General features: G+C 40.9%; 1 protein-coding gene across 2 annotated transcripts in view; it reads left to right on the top strand.

Moving 5' to 3' along the window:
- The window catches only part of tusc3 (tumor suppressor candidate 3), a 290,240-nt gene that overhangs the window by 195,134 nt on the left and 70,367 nt on the right, over positions 1-24,739 (top strand). The window contains exon 9 of one of the 2 annotated variants that reach the window (XM_052041470.1): positions 18,489-18,551. The exons of the other annotated variant lie outside the window; for it this stretch is intronic. Coding sequence (XP_051897430.1) covers positions 18,489-18,526 — 38 coding nt within the window. The 3' untranslated portion in view covers positions 18,527-18,551. The remainder of the gene's footprint in view (positions 1-18,488; positions 18,552-24,739) is intronic. 2 annotated transcript variants of the gene reach the window in all.

Here is a 24,739-nt window from a genome sequence, read left to right as displayed (position 1 = left end):
TTTGCAGCAAACCTGCACAGGGCAAGTGTCTTTTCCAAAGTGGACCTCGTCCGGAGATACCATCAAATCTTGGTACACCCTGAAGACATCCCCAAGACAGTACTCATCACCCCGTTCGGCCTGTTCGAGTTCCTCTGAATGCCGTTCGGCCTGAAAAATGCCACAAAAACGTTCCAGTGGCTAATAGATGCGGTGGGACGTGACCTGGACTTCGCATTCATCTATTTGGACGACATCCTCATAGCCAGCAGTAATCGTCAGGAGCATCTGTCCCACCTCCGCTAGTTCTACTCCCGCCTGAGTGATTTTGGCCTCACGATCAACGCGGCCAAATGCCATTTCGGACTCAACACCATTGACTTCCTGGGCCACAGGATTACCAAAGATGGGGCAACACCCCTGCCCACCAAGGTAGACGTAATCTGCCACTTCGCCTGGCCCAACACAGTCAAAGGCTTGCAGGAGTTCGTTGGTATGGTCAACTTCTACCGTCGTTTCCTCCCCTCAGCAGCCTGTGTCATGCGCCCTTTGTTCACCCTGATGTCGGGTAAAGGCAAGGACATTACTTGGGACGAAGAGGCTGCGGCCGCTTTTGTTAAAGCCAAGGAAGCCTTGGCAGACGCCACAATGCTGGTGCACCCCAGAACGGATGTTCCAATCGCCCTCACAGTGGACGCATCCAACACGGCAGTCGGTGGGGTGCTGGAGCAACTCATCGAGGGGCGCTGGCAACCCCTAGCGTTCTGCAGCAGGCACCTGCAGCAACCCGAACTCAAGTACAGTGTTTTCGACTGGGAGCTGTTGGCACTATATCTGGCAATCCGACATTTCAGGTACTTCTTAGAGGGCAGGCCGTTCACCGCATTCACGGACCACAAACCATTGACCTTCGCATTCACAAAGGTGTCCGATCCCTGGTCGGCCCGCCAGCAGCGACGTCTGTCCTACATTTCCGAGTACACGACGGACATCCAGCATGTCTTGGGAAAGGACAATGTCATGGCAGATGCACTCTCCAGACCAGCTATCCAGGCCCTGTCCCAGGGGGTGGACTATACAGCACTGGCAGAGGCGCAGCAGGCAGACGATGAGTTGCCCAGCTACAGGACCACAGTCTCGGGTTTGCAGCTGCAAGACTTCCTAGTAGGCCCAGGTGGGAGGACCCTCCTGTGTGACGTGGCTACCGGCGAACCTCGCCCCATTATCCTGGCAGCCTGGCGGTGGTGAGTTTTCAACTCCATACACGACTGGCACACCCATCTATCAGGACAACCGTCCGGATGGTCTCCAGCAGGTTCGTGTGGCACGGACTTCACAAACAGGTCAGCGAATGGGCCAAAATGTGCATGCCGTGTCAAGCAGCCAAGGTGCAGCGGCATACCAAAGCCCCGCTGCAGCAGTTCAAATCCATCTGCCGGACGTTCAACCACATTCATGTGGATATCGTGGGGCCCCTGCCAGTGTCGCAAGGAGCGCGGTACCTCCTAACTATGGTAGACCAGTTCACGAGATGGCCAGAGGCGGCCCCATTCACTGACACCACCGCCAATTCCTGTGCCCGAGCACTGATTGCAACCTGGGTAGCACGCTTCGGGGTACCAGCCCACATTACCTCCGACAGAGGCGCCCACTTCACCTCCAGCCTGTGGTCGGCTGTGGCCAGCCTGTTGGGAGCACGGTTACACCACACAACTGCCTACCACCCACAGTCGAATGGACTAGTGGAACGTTTCCACCGTCACTTGAAGTCAGCTCTCATGGCCCGCCTGAAAGGGCCTAACTGGGTGGACAAGCTTCCCTGGGTCCTGCTTGGAATCCGCACAGCACCCGAAGAGGATCTGCACACCTCGTCGGCTGAGCTGGTATACGGCGCACCCCTGGTCGTCCCAGGAGAGTTCATAACAGCCCCACGGGGGCAAGAGGAAGAACCCGCGGCAGTCCTGGACAGACTACGTGAGAGGCTCGGCAACCTGGCCCCCATACCGACTTCACAGCACGGACAGATCCTGACCTGCGTTCTCCAAGGCTTGCAGAACTGTAAGTTTGTATTTGTACGAAGGGGCGCACACCGGACACCGCTACAGCGGCCGTACGAGGGGCCGTTCAAGGTGCTCAGGAACAACGGTTCCACGTACGTTCTGGACATTGGGGGGAAAGAGGAGGTTTTCACGGTGGACCGGCTCAAACCGGCCCATGTGGACTTGGCGCAGCCAGTCGAGGTTCAGGCTCTGTGGCGCAGAGGCAGACTGCCCAAACAGCGACTGATCCAGACTGTGGACTTTGAGGGGTGTATCGCCGGTTCTTGGGGAGGTTATGTGGTGATCCACTTTCGACGCAGGCGAACCTGCTCGGAAAACGGCACGCGCGTCGGCAGAGAGGCCAGCCACAAAATGGTGTTGGGCCTTCTTCTTCACCAGCGAGGGGAGAAAGCCTGCGGACGGGAAGAGGTTTTGGTGACGCACCTCTGACGTCATTGCAGACCGCAGAGGGCGGGAACTTAACTGCTTAAAGCCAGCGCAGCAAAGTTCGGAATAAACAAGTCTGGACTGCAACCTACAGACTGCGTGTCGTTATTTCTAGCTCAGTGCGTAGCCCATCGCTACAATGTTAAAAATTAAACAATCAAAGATAATAAAATCATTTTAAAGCACATTTAACTAATTAAAATAAAGACATTCATCGAACCAACAGGTTGGCAATCACGGTCAAAGTATTGTGGGCCCCTCAGTTCCTCAATCCAGTGCAGAATCCTACAGCAGAACACTGGCATCTGACCTCCAGCTCATTCCATGCCTCTGCAGTGCACAGAAGTCAAAAGCACGCTGACCCACAAATTGTTGGTAGCCAGCAGTTCTCAGTTGGAGGAGCATGATCCAGGACAACCTTCTCATGGTGAAGGGAATATTTAAAGGGGAACAGTCAAACAGACTGAAAATCTTTGGAGGTTAGAAGAATGAAAGATGATTTTATTGACAGATAGAAGATCATGGGAGATCTTGACAGGGTAGATGCTGAGAACATGTTTCCTCTGGTGGGAGAAGCTAAAACTAGGGGACATAAACTCAAGATAAAGTATTGTACATTTAAATGTGAAATCACAAGGAATTTCTTCTTTCTGACGAGTTCTCAAACCCAGAGGACTAAGTAATTGCATTCAAGTTGAGACACTAGGGAAATAGCAAGTTGTGGGTGCCAGGCAGAAAAGTGTAATTGAACCCAAGATCAGGTCAGACTTGATCCTACTGAATGGCAGGGCAGGCTTGGAAAGAAGTTTGGCTCACTCCTGTTTCTAATTCTTATGTTCTTAAATGGTTAATGACTTTTCATCAGAATGGAAAAATGTGGAGATCTAAAAATTTCTAATGAGCAGAGAAAGTGGAAAGATGAAAAAAGAAATTAGATATAAAGGGGAAAACTAAATGACAAGAGGGATAATGTCAAAAGGAAAAAGGCAATAATGTGACAAATAAAGAAGCAAAGATTAGATCCAGAGAATGTATAAATAGAAATAGCAGAATCATTACCTGAAATTTTTGAGTTGATAATCCACCATGTCATGGGCTGAGGACAAGGAGAACAGAGCAGAGAAACAAAGGACTGAAGATGCTGGAATATAGATGAAAAAACAACAAGATGCTGGAGGAACTCAGCAGGCCAGGCAGCATCTGTGGAGAAAAGCAGACAGTCAGCGTTTCGGATCAGGACCCTTCTTCAAGACTGAAGATAGGAAAAGGGGGAAGCCCAATATATAGGGGGGAAACAGAGCAGTGATAGGTGGACAAAAGAGAGGAGGTGGGGTGGGCACAAGGTGGTGATAGGTAGATGCAGGTAAGAGATAGTGATAAGCAGATGCGGGGAAGGAGGGGAGAGCAGATCCACCAGGGGATATCTCTGATCTAGAAGCTCAGGTTATACATTTAGACTGAATGAAGACATTCCACAAAAAACTGGTGAAAAAAATCTTCAGTTCTTCACATTAGTGCTGAGAGACTGCGTCATTTGTAGCAAATGCAGTATAATAAATTGAAAGAAGTGCAAGTAAATTGCTTTTCACCTGGAAGGAGTATATGGAGTACTGAAATGGAGGAACTTAAAGTACGGGTGTTGTACCACTGGATTTGCACAAGAATACACCATAGGAAAAGAAAAGGGTGATTGGTGAGCAGACCAGGGTATCAGGAAATGTGTGATCCCTTTGAAATGGTGAAAGGGAAGGGAAGAGGAAGATGTTTTTGGTGATGGCATACTGGAGATGTTGAAAATGATGGATTGAGTGTGAAGATTGTTGAGTGGAAGGTGAGGACCAGGAGATCCGTATTAGGATTCCGGTAAGGAGAGTGTGGCAAGGAGTGACAACAGAAGTATGGGAAATAGAATAGATATGGTCATGGTGCCTTTAACAACAGAGGTGGGGATTTCTTGATTGGGGAGTAGGGAAATTGTATCAGAAACACTGGTTTGTAAAGAGATATTTTAAGAACAAATGCCAAAAAGAAGACACTACGTTTTTCGCATAGAATGGAATAGAGTCTTTACAAGAAGTGGCAGGAAGAACAGTTGTCAAAGTTAATGTTGGAAGTCAATAGGCTTTTGGTGGATGCTGGCCTGGCTCTAAAAATAAAGGTAGAGAAATCAAGGAAGAGAGTTGGATAAAGGTGAAGGGAGGACATTTGCAGCAAAGTTAATGATATTTTCCAGTTCAGGACAAGCACAATAAATGGGACTGAAAGACCCATCAAAGTACTGGAAAAAGCAATTCAGATTTGCAGAGTCTGCAGTATTTTAGTTTTGTTGCACAATGAAGGGTGTGACCACATTTGCTGATCATTACTCAGAAAAATGCAGTAGGTGTTAATGGAATGATCTGGAAATTTGTAGAGAAATGAATGTAATTCATTTAGTTATGTAGACTACAGGAGGCAGAACTCATTATAATGGTGGGTAATGGTGTTTAGCTTGGAAAAGTGTAGTGTCATGCATGTGGCCAGATTTAATCCAACTACATATATACACATCACAGTGAATAAAGTTGAAGCTAGTGGTAAAAGCAAACAATCAGGTGGTTATATAGTATTGTCCCCGAAGTAATATTGTTACTCGTTGTTGCAATGTATGATCAAGACTATGGAACGGTTCCCTTATACAATGAGGTGGACTATGACCTCACAATCTACCTTGTTGTGACCTTGCACCTTGTTGCACTGCACTTTCTCTGTAGCTGCGACACTTTACTCTGTACTGTTATTGTTTTTACCTGTACTACGTCAATGCATTCTGTACTAACTCAATGTAACTGCACTGTGTAATGAATTGACCTGTGCAATCAGTTTGTAAGACAAGCTTTTCACTGTACCTCGGTACAAGTGACAATAATAAACCAATACCAATACCATTACCAATGAGGGCACTTGTCCTCAATATTATGAAATAAATTGCTCAGCAGCCTCTGCCTTCACATGTGCAGTAAAATGCTAAAATCTAAAAGTTACTGTTTGCATCAGCCTACTCATCTCCAGGCTTCGCTCATCCAGAGGCTTGGCATTTAAATATACTAAGGATATAACGTTGTAGTTATTTTCCCACTAAGTATCCAAGCAACTGTTAAGTGAGCCAGAAAAGAATTAGAACTAATCCATTCAAGTGAAGATGTTTTTTTGGAGAGACTGCAGATATTGGAAACATGGAGCAACGCACAAAATGCTGGAGGAACTCAGCAGGTCAGGAAGCATCCATGGAGGGAAATGGTCGATGTTTCGGATCGAGACCCATCTTCAGGACTAGAAAGAAAGAGGGCAGAAGCCAGAATAAAAGGGTGGGGGGAGGAGTTGGACCAAGAGCTGGCGGGTGATAGGTGGATACAGGTGAGGGGGAGGAGATAGGCAGGTGGGGGAGTGGGAATGATGTCAGAAGCTGGGAGGTGATAGGTGAAAGTGACAAGGGGCTGAAGAAGATGGAATCTGATAGGAGAGGACATTGGATCATAGAATAAAGGGAAGGAGGTGAGGAGGGGAACCAGGGGAGGAATATGTGGCTGATGGGCAGATGGATAGGGTGGGGGGGGGGAAAGAGACGGGAGTATTGCAGCTGGTGGGATAAGGGAAAACAAAGGGGGGACAGAGGGGAGTAGTTACCAGAAGTTGGAGAAGTCAATGTTCATGCTGTCAGGTCAGAGACTACCAAGATGGAATATGAGGTGTGGTTCCTCTAATCTGTGCCTGGCCTCAACTTGGCAGTAGAGGAGGCTGTGGAGAAACGTGTTGGTGTGGGAATGGGAAGTGGAATTAAAAATGGCTAGTCACCGGGAGATCCTGGCTGTTATGGCAGACGGAGCGAAAGTGCTTGATGAAGTGATTCCCCCAGTCTGCATCACGTCTCACCGATGCAGAGGAGGCCACACCGGGAGCACCGGATGCAATAAATGACATTGATGGATTCACAGGTGAAGGACTAGCTCACCTGGAAAGACCGTTTAGAGCCCTGAATGATGTTGAGGCAGGAGGTGCAGGGGCAGGTGTAACACTTAGTGTGGTTGCAGGGAAAGTGCCTGGACGGGGATTGATAGGGAGGGACAAGTGGACAAGGGAGTCATGGAGCGAACAATATCTGCAGAGAGCGGGGGGGGGGGGGAGGGGAAGATGTGCCTGGTAGTGGGATCGCGTTGAAGATGGCGGAAGTTGCGGAGAATGACGTGTTGGATGTTCGTGGGGTGGTAGGTGAGAACAAGGGGAACTCTATCCCTGTTATGTCTAGGGGGGATGGGGTGAGGGCAGACGTGTGGGAAATAGAAGAGATGCAGGTGAGGGCTACATCGATAGCAGTGGGGGGTAAATCCCTGTTTTCTGAAAAAAGAGGACATTTCGGATGTCCTGGAATGGAAAACCTCATCATGAGAACAGGCGCAGTGGAGGTGAAGGAACTGAGAGAAGGGAATAGCATCCTTGCAGGTGGTAGGGTGGAAAGAGGTGTAGTTAAGGTAACTGTGGGAGTCATTAGGTTTGTAGAAGATGTCGGTGGATAATCTGTCTCCTGACGTGGAGACAGAGAGATCAAGAAAGGGGAGAGAGGTGTCGGCGATGGACCAAGTAAATATGAAGGCAGCGTGGAAGTTGGTAGTGAAGTCGATGAAATTGACGAGCTCCCCAAGGATGCTGGAAGCAGCACCAATGCAGTCGTCAGTGTAGCGGAGAAAGAGTTGGGGAGCATTACTGGTGTAGGCTTGGAACATGGATTGCTCCACATAGCCAATGAAAAGGCAGGCATAACTAGGACCCACGCAAGTGCCCGTGGCTACACCTTTGGTCTGGAGAAAGTGGGAGGAGTCGAAAGAGAAGTTGTTGAGGGTGAGTACCAGTTCTGCCAGATAGAGGAGGGTGGCGGTGGATGGGAACTAGTTGGGTCTGTTATCAGAAAGAAGCGGAGAGCCCTAAGGCCCTCCCAGTGGGGGATAGAAGTGTACAGGCATTAGACATCCATGGTGAAAGTAAGGTGGTCGGGGCTAGAAAACTGACACTTGAAGTGGTGGAGAGCATGCAAAATGTTACGGATGTAGGTGGGAAGGGACTGAACCAAGGGTAACAAGATGTTTTTTTTTCATGGCATGATCAGAAATACTATTAAATCTCTTGCACTGGAGAGTTACATTAATTATGTGGAGTTTCATTTCTTCAGATCTGAATTATTCCCACAAATCAGATCCTTTTCAAGGGGTACGATGCTAAAGCAAATCTTTAATTGTTATAATTTTCTCCTGTAAGCATTAACGAGAAGCAAGCTCCCCTCATTTGTCATGAACTAAAAAATCAGCTCATCACAGACTATCAGTGTTGAAATTGTGCCTGGATAATGGTCATGGCTTGTACTTGCCTCTCCCCATTTGTATCCATGGAAGTCAGTGGAACAAAATATCCGGAGCTGAAAACAATCTGCAATCAATACTCATGCATGTATTTAGCACTAGGAACAAAAATCAAATTTACACCTATATTTTTTTCAGTTGACGAATCAGTCAATGCACAGAAAAGGGTCAATTGATTCCTATGCCATACCATTAATAAGAGACCTTGGGACATGTGGTTTGAAACACATGTTCAAATCTCTTATCTAGTGTTGCGTTGTAATGTTTTACATGGTCTTCACATTTTTGTACTATGAAAGCATGCAAGTGATCTGGTTCCTGTTCTCCCTTCTGTATCAAAGCTGTCTTCTAGGATGCATACAGATATAGCCTGGAACATCCTTCAGAATTCCTCTTACAGAATTGACAACCAGATTAATTTCATTATGTGATTCATCCCAATGCTGTTGTGGGATGTTGCTTTGTGCACATTTCTGCCATGCATTTGAGAGATGAGGCTCAAGAAAGGCTTGGAATAAATGGGACAGAAAATCAAACCTTTCTCTCGTTTCTTGCACCCTCAGAAGGAAAAAAAATATTGCTGGCATACGTGTGGACTGGGGCCACATTGACCAGCCATTAGATATTTATTATCTTTTCCAGGAAATGTGTCTTTTTATTGAAGCAATGGGAGCTTGTAATGGTTTTCCACTCTAACTTTAATTCAAGAAGCTCATGATAAAAAATAAAATGTTGCAGAATGCTATTGAAGATTTTTTAAAATCATTTTGAATGAACAGTTAGAGATCTTGAAGGCTAACTTGGTGGTGCTTCAAACTTGAGGTCCCTGCTAATTGTCTTGATTGCAGCATTCTAATCACTCTGCTGAGTGGCTGTATGTCTCAACGAAGGGTCGGGTGGGTCAGCCTGCATCTTTTGAAGGCTAAGTGCATTGTTGGTTACCGCAGATGGTGGAAGCCATGGAAGAACTTGTTCTGATATGGAAATGACACAATAATGATATCCCATGGAAGAGTACAGACTCCCTGCAAACTTTTCCAGAGCTACAGTGGAGACCCTCCATTTGGAAGGGGAGAGGTAGTCAGATGTGTGCTATCATCAGGGTACAAGGAGAGGCTCCAGACAAACCCCTATCTCATAGCATGAACAAAATACCAGCTGTTCAACCATGGTAGCGAAATTGCTCAGTGTCACTGCTCAACGATCTTAGGACAATTTCTCTCTCTCTCATCAGTTGAACATATCATACAACTGGAAGCAGCAGTAGTCACCCAGCAGGAGTATGGCTGCAAGTGTTAAAAGCCATACTGGCTTCCTGACTTCGACCCCTCCTATTCCAATTACTAGGCTGCCAGAGCAAGCTCTGCTCCTGGACTTACCTTCCATTTCCCTTTGCAACTTCATAATCATGCAGTACATGAAGGAATGCATACAAGGGGCTATTACTTGTACCCAAAATACTATTCAAATTTGTCACAGAGGAATGATGACCAAATGATGAGGGCCTTGTAACTATTTACTGTGTAGTCCCTTGAATGGATAAATTTCTAGACTGGTGCATTTAACCTTTTGTTGATCACAGTAAATAGGCTGAAAAATATTGAGAAGATTTGATGTTTGGAGAGTTAAGGTTAGGTGACCACACATTACGTTGGATGTGGAATATATTTTGATGCAGTTATGCTTTTGTAAACTATACAAGTCACATACCACCTCAATGACTTATAAAATTATTTTAGAGGGTGAACAAGCAATTTTTTCATTGTGTTATGAATTTCCTTCAAAAAGTGCTGATGAGGAACATTGATTTGAAACGTGGAGCAGTTGGTGTTAGTCAGAGGTCACAAAGAACATGTAGGTACAAACTTTGACTTCTGTGTGTGGTTCAGGTGTTGATTTTGGGCTGTTATTCTGCGGTCGATAGTCACTGCTGCCTCAGGCAACAAATATGATGTAATTATTTTCTTTTGATAGGTTTACAGAAGTAAGATTTGATTTAAAACCCCATTTCGCAGGAAGTATACAGCAAGTTGCAGCACATTGTTGGATATTCAGAGTGCTAAGAACCCATCTCTCTCATGCTGGAGCAATCACATGCTTTTAATGAAAAATGTTTACCCTGTGACCTCCATCCAGATCTCATTTTTATTTGTTTGGTAAGAGGCTTCTGTTCCAGCAGCATTGCATTGTCACCTTGAAGTGTGTTGCCACGGTCCTCATGAACTCTTACTCCTGGGTCACGAACAGTCAAAGTTTTGTTCAAGTGCAGTAATCTTTACTAAATCTAGTCAGGATAAATGCAGTTGTCGTGTCAGTGGACAATGTAATGCAGTCAGATGCCTGCATAAGGAGAAAAAAATAATTTGGAAAAGTCTAAATACTTTGAGATAGATTTCAGCTTGCATCTGTTTAAGTAAATATTTAGAAATAGTAAGTGCTTTTAAGTTCTAACTTAAATATCACCATGTTGGTTTGGACAGTCCCAGCAATTAACTGTACTTTTCTCCCCAGACAACAATTAATTTTGTAGTAATGGTTTCTCACGTGTTCTGGGAAGAGTTTTGTAAATTTAGAATCCTTAATATAATGAGCTAGAACTTGCTGTGAGATGCTGGTATTTCCATGTTGAACTGCCAACATTTAACTGCTCGAGTGTCAGGAAGTCCGCTGACAATTTCCTGGCTACAGCCAATGGTGATATCTGCAGAAAATCCTGCTACACCAGTAAAAGCATGCTGAACTCACCAGCGTTTCTGGAGCAAAATCTGCTCACTGAACCTGTGTCAGGTTAAACCTGGTGTTGTTACAGTGACCCTATTCATTTGAATAGAGAGACATGGCTGATAGGAAGAAATACGAAGTAATTTACATCTTTTCTTTTTACTTATTTAATGCTTTAAATGCTTCTTATGAACTTCTTTAATGCTTTAAATTGTTTAATTGTGTTTATTAAAGATTTACTTTTTGAAAACATTTTAATTTTTTTGTCTATTGTTCATAGTTTTTACTTCTGGATAGCAGGGATATTCAGAAGTATTCAATATTTTTGACAGTTTGACACTTGGCAAAACCTGGGGATTTGTTTTTTCAGTGTTTTATCATTGTTTTGTGGGCAAAGTTTGTGATGACATCACTTGTGCAAGGCCCTGCAGAGAGCCATTTTGTTTCAAGACTGCACTTTACGAGCAAGTCTATATTGGGGGATCTGCAAAAGTTAAGTCATAACTCTGTACATCAGTGGTGAGCACAGGAGGATCAATTCTGCAAGCTTTTTCCAGGCCCCACTGTCTTACTTCCAATATTGCATCTGTTGTTTTGTTTCTGTTATCTCTGCACTATAAACCACCTAATGTGAAGATAACTGTGGGTCTTGACTCCTTATTTGATTAGATTGCATTTTAAGTGACTGAAAATTGAAAGCAGAAAATGTTACATGTCTCCTTCATATCTCAGGAACTCATACATCTACATGTGGTCTCCTTCAAGATTCCACCACCAGATATATTTTCCCTCCACTTCTCTGTCAACATTTCGAAGGGACCATTCCCCTTGTGACTCCCTGGTCCCCTCTTATGTCTCTACAAACCACTCTCCTTCTTACAAGACTTACCATTACAACTGAGGGAGATGCAATATCTGTCTTTTTATTCCTTCCTCCCACTGTCTAAGGATCCAAACAGGTGAAGCCACAATTCACTTAGACTCCTTCCAATCCATTGCATTGCATTCAGTGTTCACAATATGGTCTCTTTTACTCTGGAGGAATTAAAGGCAGATTGGGTGACCTCTTTGCATAGAGCTTGTACTCAGTTGTCCACAGGTACAACCATGAGCTTCCTGTGAGCTCCTTCTATAAATGATTCGTGTGTGACCTTCTGGATTGTAATAGCAAGGCCCAATGTAGGCTGAGGGAATAGCACTTTATCTTCCGTCTGGACATGGTGAGCCTTCCAGACTCAACATTGATTTGAAAACTTCAGATAATGTGCTTTCTCTGCCTATAGCAGAGCTGAACAGCCCAACCTTGATATTGGCATAGTTTTCCTCTATCTTAGCATGGCCTAACTTGATAGGTATATCCTACAGTTCAACATTTCACAACTTTTATGTTCCTTTATCTGTATTCTCACTCTCTAACTCCCCTTACTTTCAAGCTTTTATGCTCACTTGTCCTCTAAATGGCCCTATTAACCCATTGACCATGAGATCATAAGGTCAATGGGGTCAGTTAGAGTTTATTCTCATTGGCAATCCTGGCCTTTACCGATCCCTCCACCCACCACCCCACCAAACTACCTGAAGCTTAAAACTAACTTGTTTCTCTCGCTCCCTGTTCTACTGAAGGGTTTTCAACATGAAATGTTAACCCTGTTCCCCTTTCCATAGATGTTGCCTGACCTGCTAAGTGTTTCCATCATTTTCTCTTTTTATTTCAGATTTCCAGCATCTGCGATTGCTTGATTTTCTTAATTTTGCTTATCCTAATTATCACTTCAAACAAAGGTATAACATGCCTAGAGCACAAAACTTATCTACGAAACATCTTTCTGATGTAAGGGTAAACAGATTTACTTTTTCCAATTAGTATTACTCTTCTTTTAAAGATATTTTACTGCCAGCATAAGGAGGCTTGGTCAATATTTGCACAGCAATAGTTTTCCATTTTATTTTGTGCAGGGGCTCACCTACAGATATTGATCTGCTTTCATAGCCCCTTTACAAGTATTAACATATACTAGGATTTCCTCTGCATATAATGACAAAATATGTACTCACTGCTAATTTAGATACACTGCCAAGAGACTCCTTGGAGATAAAAACACACTTCAAAGTACATCTGCAGGTATTCAAGCAAAGTTTTTATCATTAATAACAGAAATAATATACCAGTTAAAAAGTACAGAAAAAAATCAGATCTTTCATGGCAGACAAATTTTGATGAGCACAGAGCTTCCCAGGATCAATTTATCTTTGGATATCCCAGAATCTGAAAATCCCACTTTCAAGACCTGTGATAGGTTTGCTTTACTGACCAGTGACAATGAGCTAATCAATGGGCTGGGCTGTATGACAATGGATTTGCCTACTTATCTGCTAGCCCACACTTACATGGGCTGGATGTAGGGAGCTAGAGGAGATGACCCCATCTTGCCCAGTAGTTGCTTGGCAAGACATGTCATGGTGATGCGTTAGTGGTGAATAAGCTTCCAGGTGTGTGGTGCTGATGTTCTGTTCATGGAACACACTAGCAGCCTTGACAGGAGCCAATACTGTGAGCTGAGCGTAATATCCTGTCAAAACCTGTGAGACTATTAAACAGTTTTTAAATGTCCCTGATATTCAGAGATATTTAGAAACTGTTAAAATAGTTATAAATAATTAAAACATTAATATTATTTACATTTTAGACAAACAAACATATAGATAAATAAATAGATAGATAAATAAATAAATCACATTTTTCCTCCCAAGCGAAGGAAATCTCTGATCATTCAACACAGCAGAATGACAGATAAGCCAATTTATGTCTCACAGTTATATGCACTAAACCTCCAACTCACAATTTCATTTCTACTGTTCAAAAACAAATTGTACTTAGACAAGGTTTTTCCCTTGAATCCTCTATTATCATGTTCAGAAAAATTATAAATGCATCAGATCTTTACTTCAAAAGTACTTAATTAATTATAATGTACTTCAGGGCTTGTTGAAGTCATGAAAGGTGCTATAAAATTTCATTTTAAATAGATACATTATTGCAAACTAACTTCAACTTCACTCCTTGAAGTTGACGCCACTTTGCAATAGACTTTTATCCAGTGACTCTCCACTCTGTATATTGTGTGTATTTGGTTTCCAGATGACATGCCTTTTTTATTTTGTGGGATCTTATTATCATCCCTCCTATAGTGCTGTGATTATGTTATGTGATTCTATATTCTTGGGAATTATATTGTATCACAGTGTCATTACTGTATATGCCTCCTCCATTTAACATAAGACAAGCCAAAAGCAATATTTCTGCTTAGTCAACAAAAAATATTTCACATTTGATGATCAGCAAAGAACTGGTGATTTTAGAAAATACTAACTCAGGCACACAATATTACTGACATTCTCAAACTGTTCAGACTTTTCCCTCAAGGATTATGTTATGAAATGTATATGTGTATCATTGCATTACAAAATAATATGTAATTTGGGAAAAACACTTACTTTCTGAAAGCATATTTCTGTATTATATGTTAAATGTTAAATGTAAAAGTTAGTTTTGTAAGTTTGGACATAAAGAAAAGTTTGTAACCCAAAGACAGCCCTATTAAATTGCTGTCAAGAATGATCTTAAACAGTACAACTTCAAACATGCAATTAGTATGTCTATGAATAGTTTCACATATTAATAGTTGGTGCATAAAGGAAAAATTGCAATGGATGTATTGAAATAATATGATGCAGCTTCAGCACAGCACATTTTTATTCTTGATGTCAACCATTTAGTTGTCTAGAAGCTCCCATAAAATTGATGAGAGTTATTTCTTGGACCATACTAATTTGCAGCCAAGTTGCCAGTACATCCTTGATAGGCAGGTGGAGGATCAATTCTGTTAACTCCCTCATTCTCTGCTGCAGTAAATGCATGGTCTACAAAACCAAAAATGAATGAGAAAGAAATTTAGGAATTCTGTCAGTTCAATAAAATAAAAACAGAAATTGTTAAAGAAAATCAACAGGTTAGATAACCTTTGTGAAAAGAGAAAATATAGGTTAATGTGTCATCAATAATCCACCATCAGCCCTGATGAAAGTTCATCAACCTGAGATGTTAGCTCTATATTGCTCTCTCCATAGATGCTGCCCATCCTAATGAACATTTCCAGCAATTTCTGCTTTTTTTTAATATCAGCTTTCCAGCATCTGCAGGTTTTCCCTTTCTAAGTTCAATAAAATAGTTGGGTGCAAGACAAATTCAGATTCTGAACTGCTTCACAGTTTATTGCTACTAGAGACCTGAGGTAGTAAACTCAATAAGATTGTAATATTAATTTCAAGGAACTAGCAACCTGCATGTATAATATTTCCTAAAGCTTCTGTACCTTGGCCAGGAACAGCATCATCCAAATACTCTGTTTTCATTGCTTGCATATTAGCCACAAGGAACATTTATATTACAATGGATATTTTGGCTGCTGTGGAGGACAAATACATGTCTCTCTACCACTGAATTCCCACAAACAATTACCATTCCAATTAAAAATTCCAATTAAAAGGCACACTGCCCTGTTACTGCCTGGTACTTAATTTGATTGGGAAATAGATGACCAAACAAGGAAACAGGTGAAAGAAAATCTCATTCACTTTTTGTTCAGTTCAATATCTGAAGATGCACAGACTTCAATGCCCTACAATCTATCCCCAGGTTATGAATGCCCAGCTTATGGACAACCTCTACATATAAATGAGTTCCCATAATATTAAATTCAAAAGTCCAATGTACGTACATACATACATTCCTGCGAACATTTCCTCTCTCCCCCCCTCTCCCTCTCTTTATCTCCACTTCTAGTAATTGTTCTTTCGTATCAGTCTGAATGTGCTTTTGATGAAATTCAGTGGAGGTGTGGTTACCATATTGTGTGTTTTTTTTGTATTTTCCGACATATGGATAAAAGCAACTTATGGACGTCCGTAAGATCAGAACCCGTTCGTTACCTGGGGGTGGTGTGCATTAGATTACTAGTGGAGATGGCATGCACAATGCAAGTCTGGTCCTGCTTTTAAAAGATTGTTTCAATCAGCTCATGAAGTTACATAGACGCATTATTGTGATATTTTCCATGCCCTCCCCCACATCTAATCCTCACATGGTTTCTACGTTGACCCTTCAAGTTGTTGGCACAACTCCTTGAAGGAGTCACCAGACTTCTTCCCTAATCTCTTTTCCACAAGATTCCATTGAACTATCAATTAGAGCTGAAAATACAGCTGAAGGTTCAATTAAAGTTCACCGGGTAGGACAATTTAAAACAAGAAGCAGTGGATTCTCCAGTGACGCCTGCTGCTGTCCATGGTCCTGTAAAGTTTGCTTTTTTTTCCAAGATTTAAGAATAACACTTATGTTATCTGCTGTCAACTTAAAATTGAGACCTTTCTACCAATGTAAAATGTATGCAGGTACTCAGAAAAGCAGAGATTCATCTGCTTTACAATTCAAATGTTTGAGAAACTGCTTCATCTCAACTGTACTCTTTCCCCTAATGTCACGTATGAGAGTAAGAATTTTGAAACTGTACACCTCCATCACTCTTCAGGTTAATATGTAATCTTGGTATCAAAGCTCCTGATAAATATCTGACATAAATATCTAAGGATAATAGAAATTTCACTTTTAAAATAGAGAAACAACATTTGAACTGTATTATTTGTAAATAAATTATGCGAGAAACTTCTGCCAATATTTTTTTCATTATTGTGTCTGAAGTACTCCCTTGAAGGTTTTGTCAATATCCTGACATAATCTATAATTTTATCGATTGTGCTTGAGCAAGACAAAATGATGCACTTCTGATTCCATAAGCTAGGCAGCTGTGATTTCCCAAGGTGAACTACATTGCCGAGTCAACAATATTGTGAAACCAAAAACGAATAGCAAGCTCAGAACTATACATCAGTGGCAGAAATGTCTTCAAATGTCTCAACATGTTTCAAAGAATGGGAATGTGCCTATTAATTTGTACTGGAGTAACAGTCAGTCAGAACCACCATTCTGGCTCCATTTAAACCCTTCAACTTCTTTGAATCATTTCTTGCTCTTATTTTTCTGATCAGGGTTTTTTTTACATGCATTGATTTTTCATGAGACACAATTAGCCATTGTGCCTTCATTTATTAAGGCCCTAGTGGATGGAATTCTCTCCCTAAGCCTCTGTGATTCAACCCTCCATTTTCAGCTTTAAGAGCCTCCTTAAAATCTATATCTAAAGTAATGACCTCTTTATATGATAGGGGAAATAGTGATTTTTTAATTCATTTATGGGATGTGGGTGTAATATTGCCCAACATTTTGCTGGGCTTATGAAATGCTGAAAATATTGAATGTAACTGCAAAGCTTCCAGAATCTAATAAGTCAGGTAAATATTTTGCTCGGAGATCCTTCATGACAATTGCAAGTTCAGATTCATGCAATGCAGTGATAAAGCACATTTATGTACAATTAAATGTCTGAGAAACTTCACAGGAGTTTTAACGAGCAAAATTTGACATTAAGCAATATATTTCAAAGTCAAAAGTTGAGTTTATTGTCATAAGCTCAAGTTCATGTATGCACATGTGGAATGAAAAGCTTTCTTGTAGCAGTATCACAGGCACACAGCATCATACAGGCAGCACTCGCAAGAAAAACATAAATTAAGATAAGATATCTTTATTGATCACATGTATATTGAACACACAGTGAAATATGTCTTTTGCATAGAGTGTTCTGGGTGCAGCCCGCAAGTGTCACCACACTTCCGGTGCCAACATAGCATGCCCACAAATTCCTAACCTGTACGTCTTTGGAATGTGGGAGGAAACCAGAGCACCCGGAGGAAAGCCACGCAGACACGGGGAGAACGTACAAACTCTTGACAGACAGTGGCCGGAATTGAACCCAGGTCGCTGACTCTGTAATAGCATTACGCTAACCGTTACACTACCTTGCCCACAATTTTTACAAGAAAGAACATAATTAGAACAAAAAAAAGTCCATTGTAGTGCAAAGTGATCAAAGTGTGGTCGTAGTGTTGCAATTTTGAGGTAGTGATTAGGGTTGTGTAGGTTGGTTCAAGGACCAAATGTTTGAAGGGAAGTTGCTGTTCTTGAACCTGGTGGTGTGGGACTTAAGGCTTCTGTACCTCCTGCCCAATGGTAGCTGTGAGAAGATGGCATGGCCTGGATGGTGGGGATCTTTGATGATGGATGTTGCCTTCTTGAGGCACAGCCTCATGTAGGTACTACTGATGATGGGAGAGATATGCCCATGATGTATTGGGCTGAGTCCACTATTCTCTGCAGCTTCTTTATGTGACTGCGCATTCAAATTGCCTTAACAGACCATGATGTAACCAGTCAGGATACTTTCAACAGTACATCTGCAGAAGTTTGTCAGAGGGTATGGAAAACTTAAGGCAGATAACTGAGGGAGAGGATAGAGTGAAGCAGTAGAGGGAAAAAATTCTACTGCCTAGATCCCTGAGGACTGAATGCACCCAGCAGTACCTTGTAATTTTCAGTGTTCAATGCCCAAATATAAAATATTCTTCCTGTTTTTGCCCATCATCTGTAAAGCAGCATAGTTATCAATCTAAAACTACTAGTAATGGTAGCAAATAGAATAACAAAATAAACCAGCAAGAGCAATGTACTGAACACAGCTGGCATTCTTTCAAAAATTGTGTGCTTCCTGTTCATTAGGTACCTAAATGATGCAAGTATTTAAACTTGTTCTTGGTGATTACAATTGTCGAGATTAGTGTGTCTTCTTAATTGAAATTTAGAGAGAGCAATTACAATTTGATTTCAGATTTGATAAAAAGGTACTTTATACTAACTGGCAAATTGCTCAGTATTGCTTATCCATTCATTCCCATTCAGGTATAATTTCTACTTATGAAGTAGATGGAGCCCAATAAAGAGAATAACACTAATCTAGAACTGGTAGGATTCTGCATCTAATCAAAAATTTTAGTTTCTTTGTTTCTAATTTACCAAAGTAAAATAACATTTCTGAAGAAATTAATATTTACTCAATTTAATCATTAAAGAGAAACCTACGTTTGCTCCATGTGAAAAGGAAGAGAAAGCATTTTATGATTGAATAAAATTACAAACTTTATGGATTGCAATATTGTCCTCAAATTTCTAAAGCAAAGTTTTATGATTTTAAGCTACTTGATTATATCTTGCAACCTTTTTATGAGGTTTTTTTCACAAACCTACATGAGAAAATGATTCCACATGTAACCTATTACATCACATGTAACCTAATATTGAAATGGAAAACTCATCTCTGCATGTGTCTTAATATTAACCTAACACTACATTGAATTCAGAAATAGTCATTAAAAATCAGCTGCATCTATCTATTGTCAGTAGTCCAGAAAATGAACAAAAATGAAACACAAATAAAATGGCAACCAAGCTCCTTGCAGTTTTTAATTTAGTGTTGTATTTGTAACATATAATCATGCTTGAAGCATAGATCTAATAATAATAAAGACAATTTTATGATCAAGCTAATTGGTTCACCTGATTGGTTCACTCAGGTAAGTTTTCTTCTTCCTACTGTGGGATTCTCAGATTTCCTGGGTGTTAATTCTAATGTGCAAATCAGGATTGTGTGACCAACACAGAACCCTGATTGCAATTTTAAGGTCAAGAGGATAGACCATGCCTCATGCACTCTATTCTTTTGCACTCATTGAATGGGCAAAAGAGTAGGCACTTTAAGGGACCACTGGAACTTCCTCTAAAAAAACTGTGAAAACTATTTTTCTGTTATTTTTATGAGGCTATGAAGAGTACAAATGCCCCACTGGCCTACCCCACACTGATAATTAATTGTTTCCTTTCCTTTCCCCTACGAACATTAGAACTCAAATCAATCCTGGCAGTGCTTGTTATACATCTTTGATGTAACAGCAATAAAAATAAATCATGGTAATTTCAAGGACACACTTTTTTAGATATTAGAGGATCTTAAAGTCACACCAGAAAAAAAATCATGAAAAATCTTGTTCCTTTTTTTATGTGGACAAATAGTCTTTGATTCCTTTATTCCCACACTTCTGTTATTTCTTCAAATTGTCTACATGCTGTGTAAAAAAAAACTTCTTGTGCTTCTTGTGGACTAGTACAACAAACTAATAAGTTCCTCCTCATGGAGTTCTAGAAGCCTTTATTTTTAAATGAGGAATTGTAGTCAAATCAAGGAATCCTATATTTGAACAGAGACACCTTATGTCTTTGAGAGTAGCTCATATACATTTTTAGTTATTCATTATCAGGCTTTCAGCTTTTTTGATCCCATTTGTGACAATATCTAAGCATAAGGTAGTCAAGAAATATTTCATACTGACTTTCTCTATTGCAGGAGACAGCCATAGGGGACTGAGAAGTTCTATCTGAAGCTATAAGGGAGTGTGTGATCATAGCCTTAATGGAATACTCAAATGCCTATTACATGCAGCATGTCAGTATTGTGACCTAGGAAGCCATGAGATGTTGCACATCAAAGGATAGGATACAAAGCAACGTGGTGAAATTCTCAAATGGTTGATAGTGTAAGAATCTCTCAGGCTCTAGGATGCAATTAAATGGTTTTTATGAACAAGAAAACTGGTCAGGACCTCAGTGGGTGTCTAATTAAGTAATGTTTAATAATCATAAGGTAAACTGTTTGGTGGTGCTGTGGTCAGCATACCTAAGGTGATAGTTATTTTGATATTAATCAGAGGACCTGGCACAAGAACAAAAGTAGCTTGCATAATCTTAATAGAATTCAGATAAGTTAAATACTGCTGAGAGCTGCCTCTATTTATAAATTAGCTCTGTAAACTCCAGAATCAACTTAATCTCTCAGAGTCCTCTCCAACATATATTCTTCTGAAAGTATAGATTTGAATTTTCCTTTTTATGTTTGTGTTTTTTACTGGGTCAAATCTCATTACCCATGCCGCTAACAGTTTTACTGACACCCAAGAGATTCCACTATTTTAGCTGAGGAAAACTCACCGGTATTCCAACAGTGTTACCATTGGGTACACAGGAGTCATGCAGAGGCCATACAGGGTAAGAAATGTTCACGAGAAGACCATTTTGTCAACAAACCTATTTGATCTCAACCCCATCTTCTTATCAATGAATTGCACCTGCAATCCTGTTGTTCCTGCAGAAGTCATCTCTGGAGGGATTGTCATAGAGTCATACAGCACGGAAACAGGACCTTCAGCACAACTGTTCCATGCCGACCAGAATGCCCCATCCCAGCTAGTCCCATTTGCCAGCATTTGACCCATAACCTTCGAAACCTTTCCTATCCATGTACCCGTCCAACTGATTTTTTAAAATTGTTACTGTACCTGCCTCAACTACTTTCTCTGGCAGGTCATTCCCTAAACATCCCACCCTCTGTGTAAAAAAAGTTGCCCCTCAAGTTCCTATTAAGTCTTTCTCCTCTCACCTAAAACCCATGTGCTCTAGTTCTTGGTTCCCCAGCCCTGGGAAAAACACAGAGTGCATTCACCCTATCTTTGCCCCTCATAATTTTATACACCTCTGTAAGATCACTTCTCAGTCTCCTACACTCCAAGGAATAAAGTCCTAGCCTGCCCAACCTCTCCCTATAACTCAGTCCCTCAAGTCCTGGCAAAATCCTTGAAAATCTTTGCTACACTCTTTCCAGTTTAATAACATCTTCCCCACAGCAGGATGACCAAAACAGAACACAATACTCCAAGTGTGGCCTCACCAACGTCTTCTACAACCACATATGACCTCCCAGCTTCCATATTCAGTGCCCTGACTGATGAAGGCCAGTATGCCAAAAGCCTTCTACCACCCTGTGATTCCACTTTCAGGGAACCATGTACTTGAACTGCACAGTCCTTCTGTTCTACAACAGTCCCTAGGGCCTTGCTGTTCACTGTGGAAGTCCTACCTTAAAACATAGAACATTACAGCACAGGAAAAAATGTCAACTTGATTTGACTTTCTAAAATGCAACACCTCACACTTATCTGAATTAAACTCCATTTGCCATTCTTCTGCCCACTTACTCAGCTGATCAAGATGTCCCTGTAACTTTTGATTGTGTCTCAGAAAATCCTGTGATTTCCAGGCATTACGAGTATAGGATATGGTGCTGACAAGTGTGGCTCCATGGAAATTTCAAGGTCACCGAATCTTCGTTCATAATGCTCAATCTCTTTTTGTGCCTTGCTTCCAGCCAGGCAATCCACATCCATGTAGGATTATTGATTGGCATGGCTGCAAGCATTTACTCGTGGATGTATGTCCTGGTGCTGTCCCCCAGCTCACACACTGCGGTACAAGAGTCGATTCTGACCCATTACTCCATTCTAGTTTGTCCCAGTAAGATTACTTTGTGACAGAGTGGAGGGTGTAATCCATTGTGCAAAAGTGTCTGTATCTGTTAATTGCACCTTTTGGAATTAAGTCAATAAGGAACATAAAAGTCACCAACTCAAAGCTAACTTTACACACATTCTGGAAATACTGTGAGCCAAATTGAAATGATGCATACTTCACAAAGGGCAAATAGAATATGTCTGTCCCTCTCTCACCTGCAAAATAGTGGGTCAATTAACTATATCAAGTTTCTTATGCAAAACATTTTGTTTCTTTAGTCAAGTCAAATGGAAATGCAGTGTTCACTGGGGACCTGCAGTCAGGGAGAAACAGGAATTGCCCTTATTGTTCTTTTATTGGCCCATTTTGCCAGGCAGTCAGCTTTTGGGAGATATTGTCTTGAATGCTGGCATTTTTACCAAATATGAAAGCTGGATGTGTGAACCCTCTCCTTGTAGAATGCAGAACCTACCGCTGGATTAGCCTGTCATTTTCAGTTGGGAGCTTGGCAACAAAGTGCCAATATTTGCTAAATGATTGACATAGCTCCCACAACTATGAGGTGACTGATGGATCGACATTTAGTTGCTCAATCTAGCCCATTGTCTCCTTTCCATTTTTCTGCCAAATGCTTCTCTTCACAATTCTCTGTATTAAATTGAATCTACACCTGTCAGGATATTCTGCCACCTATGATTTTTTTTACATATCCAAGTTTTTAATCTGCAACTTCTAAAATTCTACTGTCCATACAGACAACATTTACTACACTCCTTTCATGAACCTTCTTTGTACCTCCTTAAAACATTAAATTAAATTGGTCAAACATGATTTGCCTTTATCGAGTCCATGCTAGTTCTTCTCTATTAACTCTAACTTCCTTCCCTATTTATTTTTCCTTTGATTATTCTTTCTAAGGGATTCTCCATTTACTGATTGACTGTAATTTTAATATTATCCATTCTAAAACTTTGAAACTTTTCAACAGATACCAGGAATCATCACATTATATATTATGTGCATCATGGTTATATTCTGATCTTGGGGATGAATTTATTCATGTTTGCTTGTGATTTACTAATAGAAGAGCTGTCTTCACTGTCCAGCTTTCAGTGCCCTTTCATTATTCTTCCACAGATATGGTCATTTATTGCCAATTCCAATTACCTTTAAGAAAATGATTGGGAATCACTTTTTTGAACTGTTGCAGACCTTGTGGTGAAGGTACTCCTACAGTGTTATTTAGTAGGCAGTTCCAATACTTAGACCCAACCATAACAAAGGACTGATTGTCAGCTGAGAATGATGCATGATTTGGAATAGAACCTGCAGGTAGTAACCTATACTATTCACAAACAAAATTGGAAGCAAATTGGTGCAGACAGAACTGAAACAATGTTGCTTTGTTGCCCAATTTTGTGGCTATAATCTTTTACCACTTATGGTAATTCAAGAAATTAGGCTGCGTTAGCAGAACCATTGAAAAAAGAATTCAGTTTAAGACAATGCATGGTAACTGTTTTCTTTTTTTTACCCATAAACTGTTTTCGTTGAACAGTGAAATTTTCCCAGGAGGGGGGACCTTATCACTCTACATGAAATTTTTCTGGTCCAAGGCCAGATGGCCTGTGCACATTGATGTAACTTGGCCCAATGAGCTAATGTTGCAGTGAGTGCGTCCTTGTATGCAAGGAGCATGAATGATGTGGCTTTGTATTCTGGTATGCTGGCTCTGATGGTGAAATGATAGTGGGATATGTGTAATTCTTTTTTTAACAGTCCCATGTTAACAGAATGGTTAGCGCCCCATAAGATTTTAAATGTTGTGCCTTTGCACATTGAAAAAAAGATTGGTTTAAAAATATGGACATAGCTTTAAAATTAAATTTCCAAGCTATAAAAAGGTCTGGGCACGTGTTAGTCTAAGATTCCTGTTTTAATAAATATAAGTTTATTAGGAATTTAAAATGAGAGTTTATGTTTACAAATTGGAGGCAGGACAAATGCTGAGAAATATTACAAATGTAATTTAGAAAAAAATGTGTGATGTAGGCTGACACATAATGATTAATTTTAGATAGTCTTATAATTTTAATCTCGGGAATAATCATAGGGGAAAGTACTTTTGAATGGAGTATACTCATCAGGAAAGAAGCTGAGGTAGTAATGAAAGCTTCATTGAAAAGGAAAAATCAGGAATCTAGGTTCTATTGGCAGACGAATGAAATGCAAAATACAGAGGTGACATAAAACAACAACCAGTTAAACAGCTTCCAAAATACTATGTATAATATTAGTCAGCTGATTAAGAGATTGTAATTGTGCGTGAATGAACCACTGTTTTATGAGGAGGGTATAATTGTGGTTGAATGGATCAGTAGAAAGAAATTGTTGAACATTAATAGTTATCTGAAGAAATTGTAAAATGTAATATTATATCGAAAGTCTGCAGATGCTGGAAATACATAGAGTACTGTGCACAGTTTTGGTCCCTTAATTTAAGAAAAGATATACGGGCATTGGAAGAAGTCCAAAGGAGATTTATTAGGGTACTTCCTCAGATGAAAAAGTTTCTCAGATGAGAAAATTGAGGAAGATGAGAAAGTGGCTAAAAAAAGTAGGCCTGTATTCTGTGGAGTTTTGTAGGATGGGGGATGACTTTATTGCAACATGTAATATCCTAAGTGGGCATAACAGGGTGGATGTTGAGATGTTTCCACAAGTGGGAGAATCTGGAACAAGGAACATAGTTGGAA

The sequence above is a fragment of the Pristis pectinata genome, chromosome 2 (genome assembly GCF_009764475.1).
Source record: "Pristis pectinata isolate sPriPec2 chromosome 2, sPriPec2.1.pri, whole genome shotgun sequence".
In the NCBI taxonomy this organism is placed as follows: domain Eukaryota; kingdom Metazoa; phylum Chordata; class Chondrichthyes; order Rhinopristiformes; family Pristidae; genus Pristis; species Pristis pectinata.
This window is presented reverse-complemented; position numbering and strand designations above follow the sequence as displayed.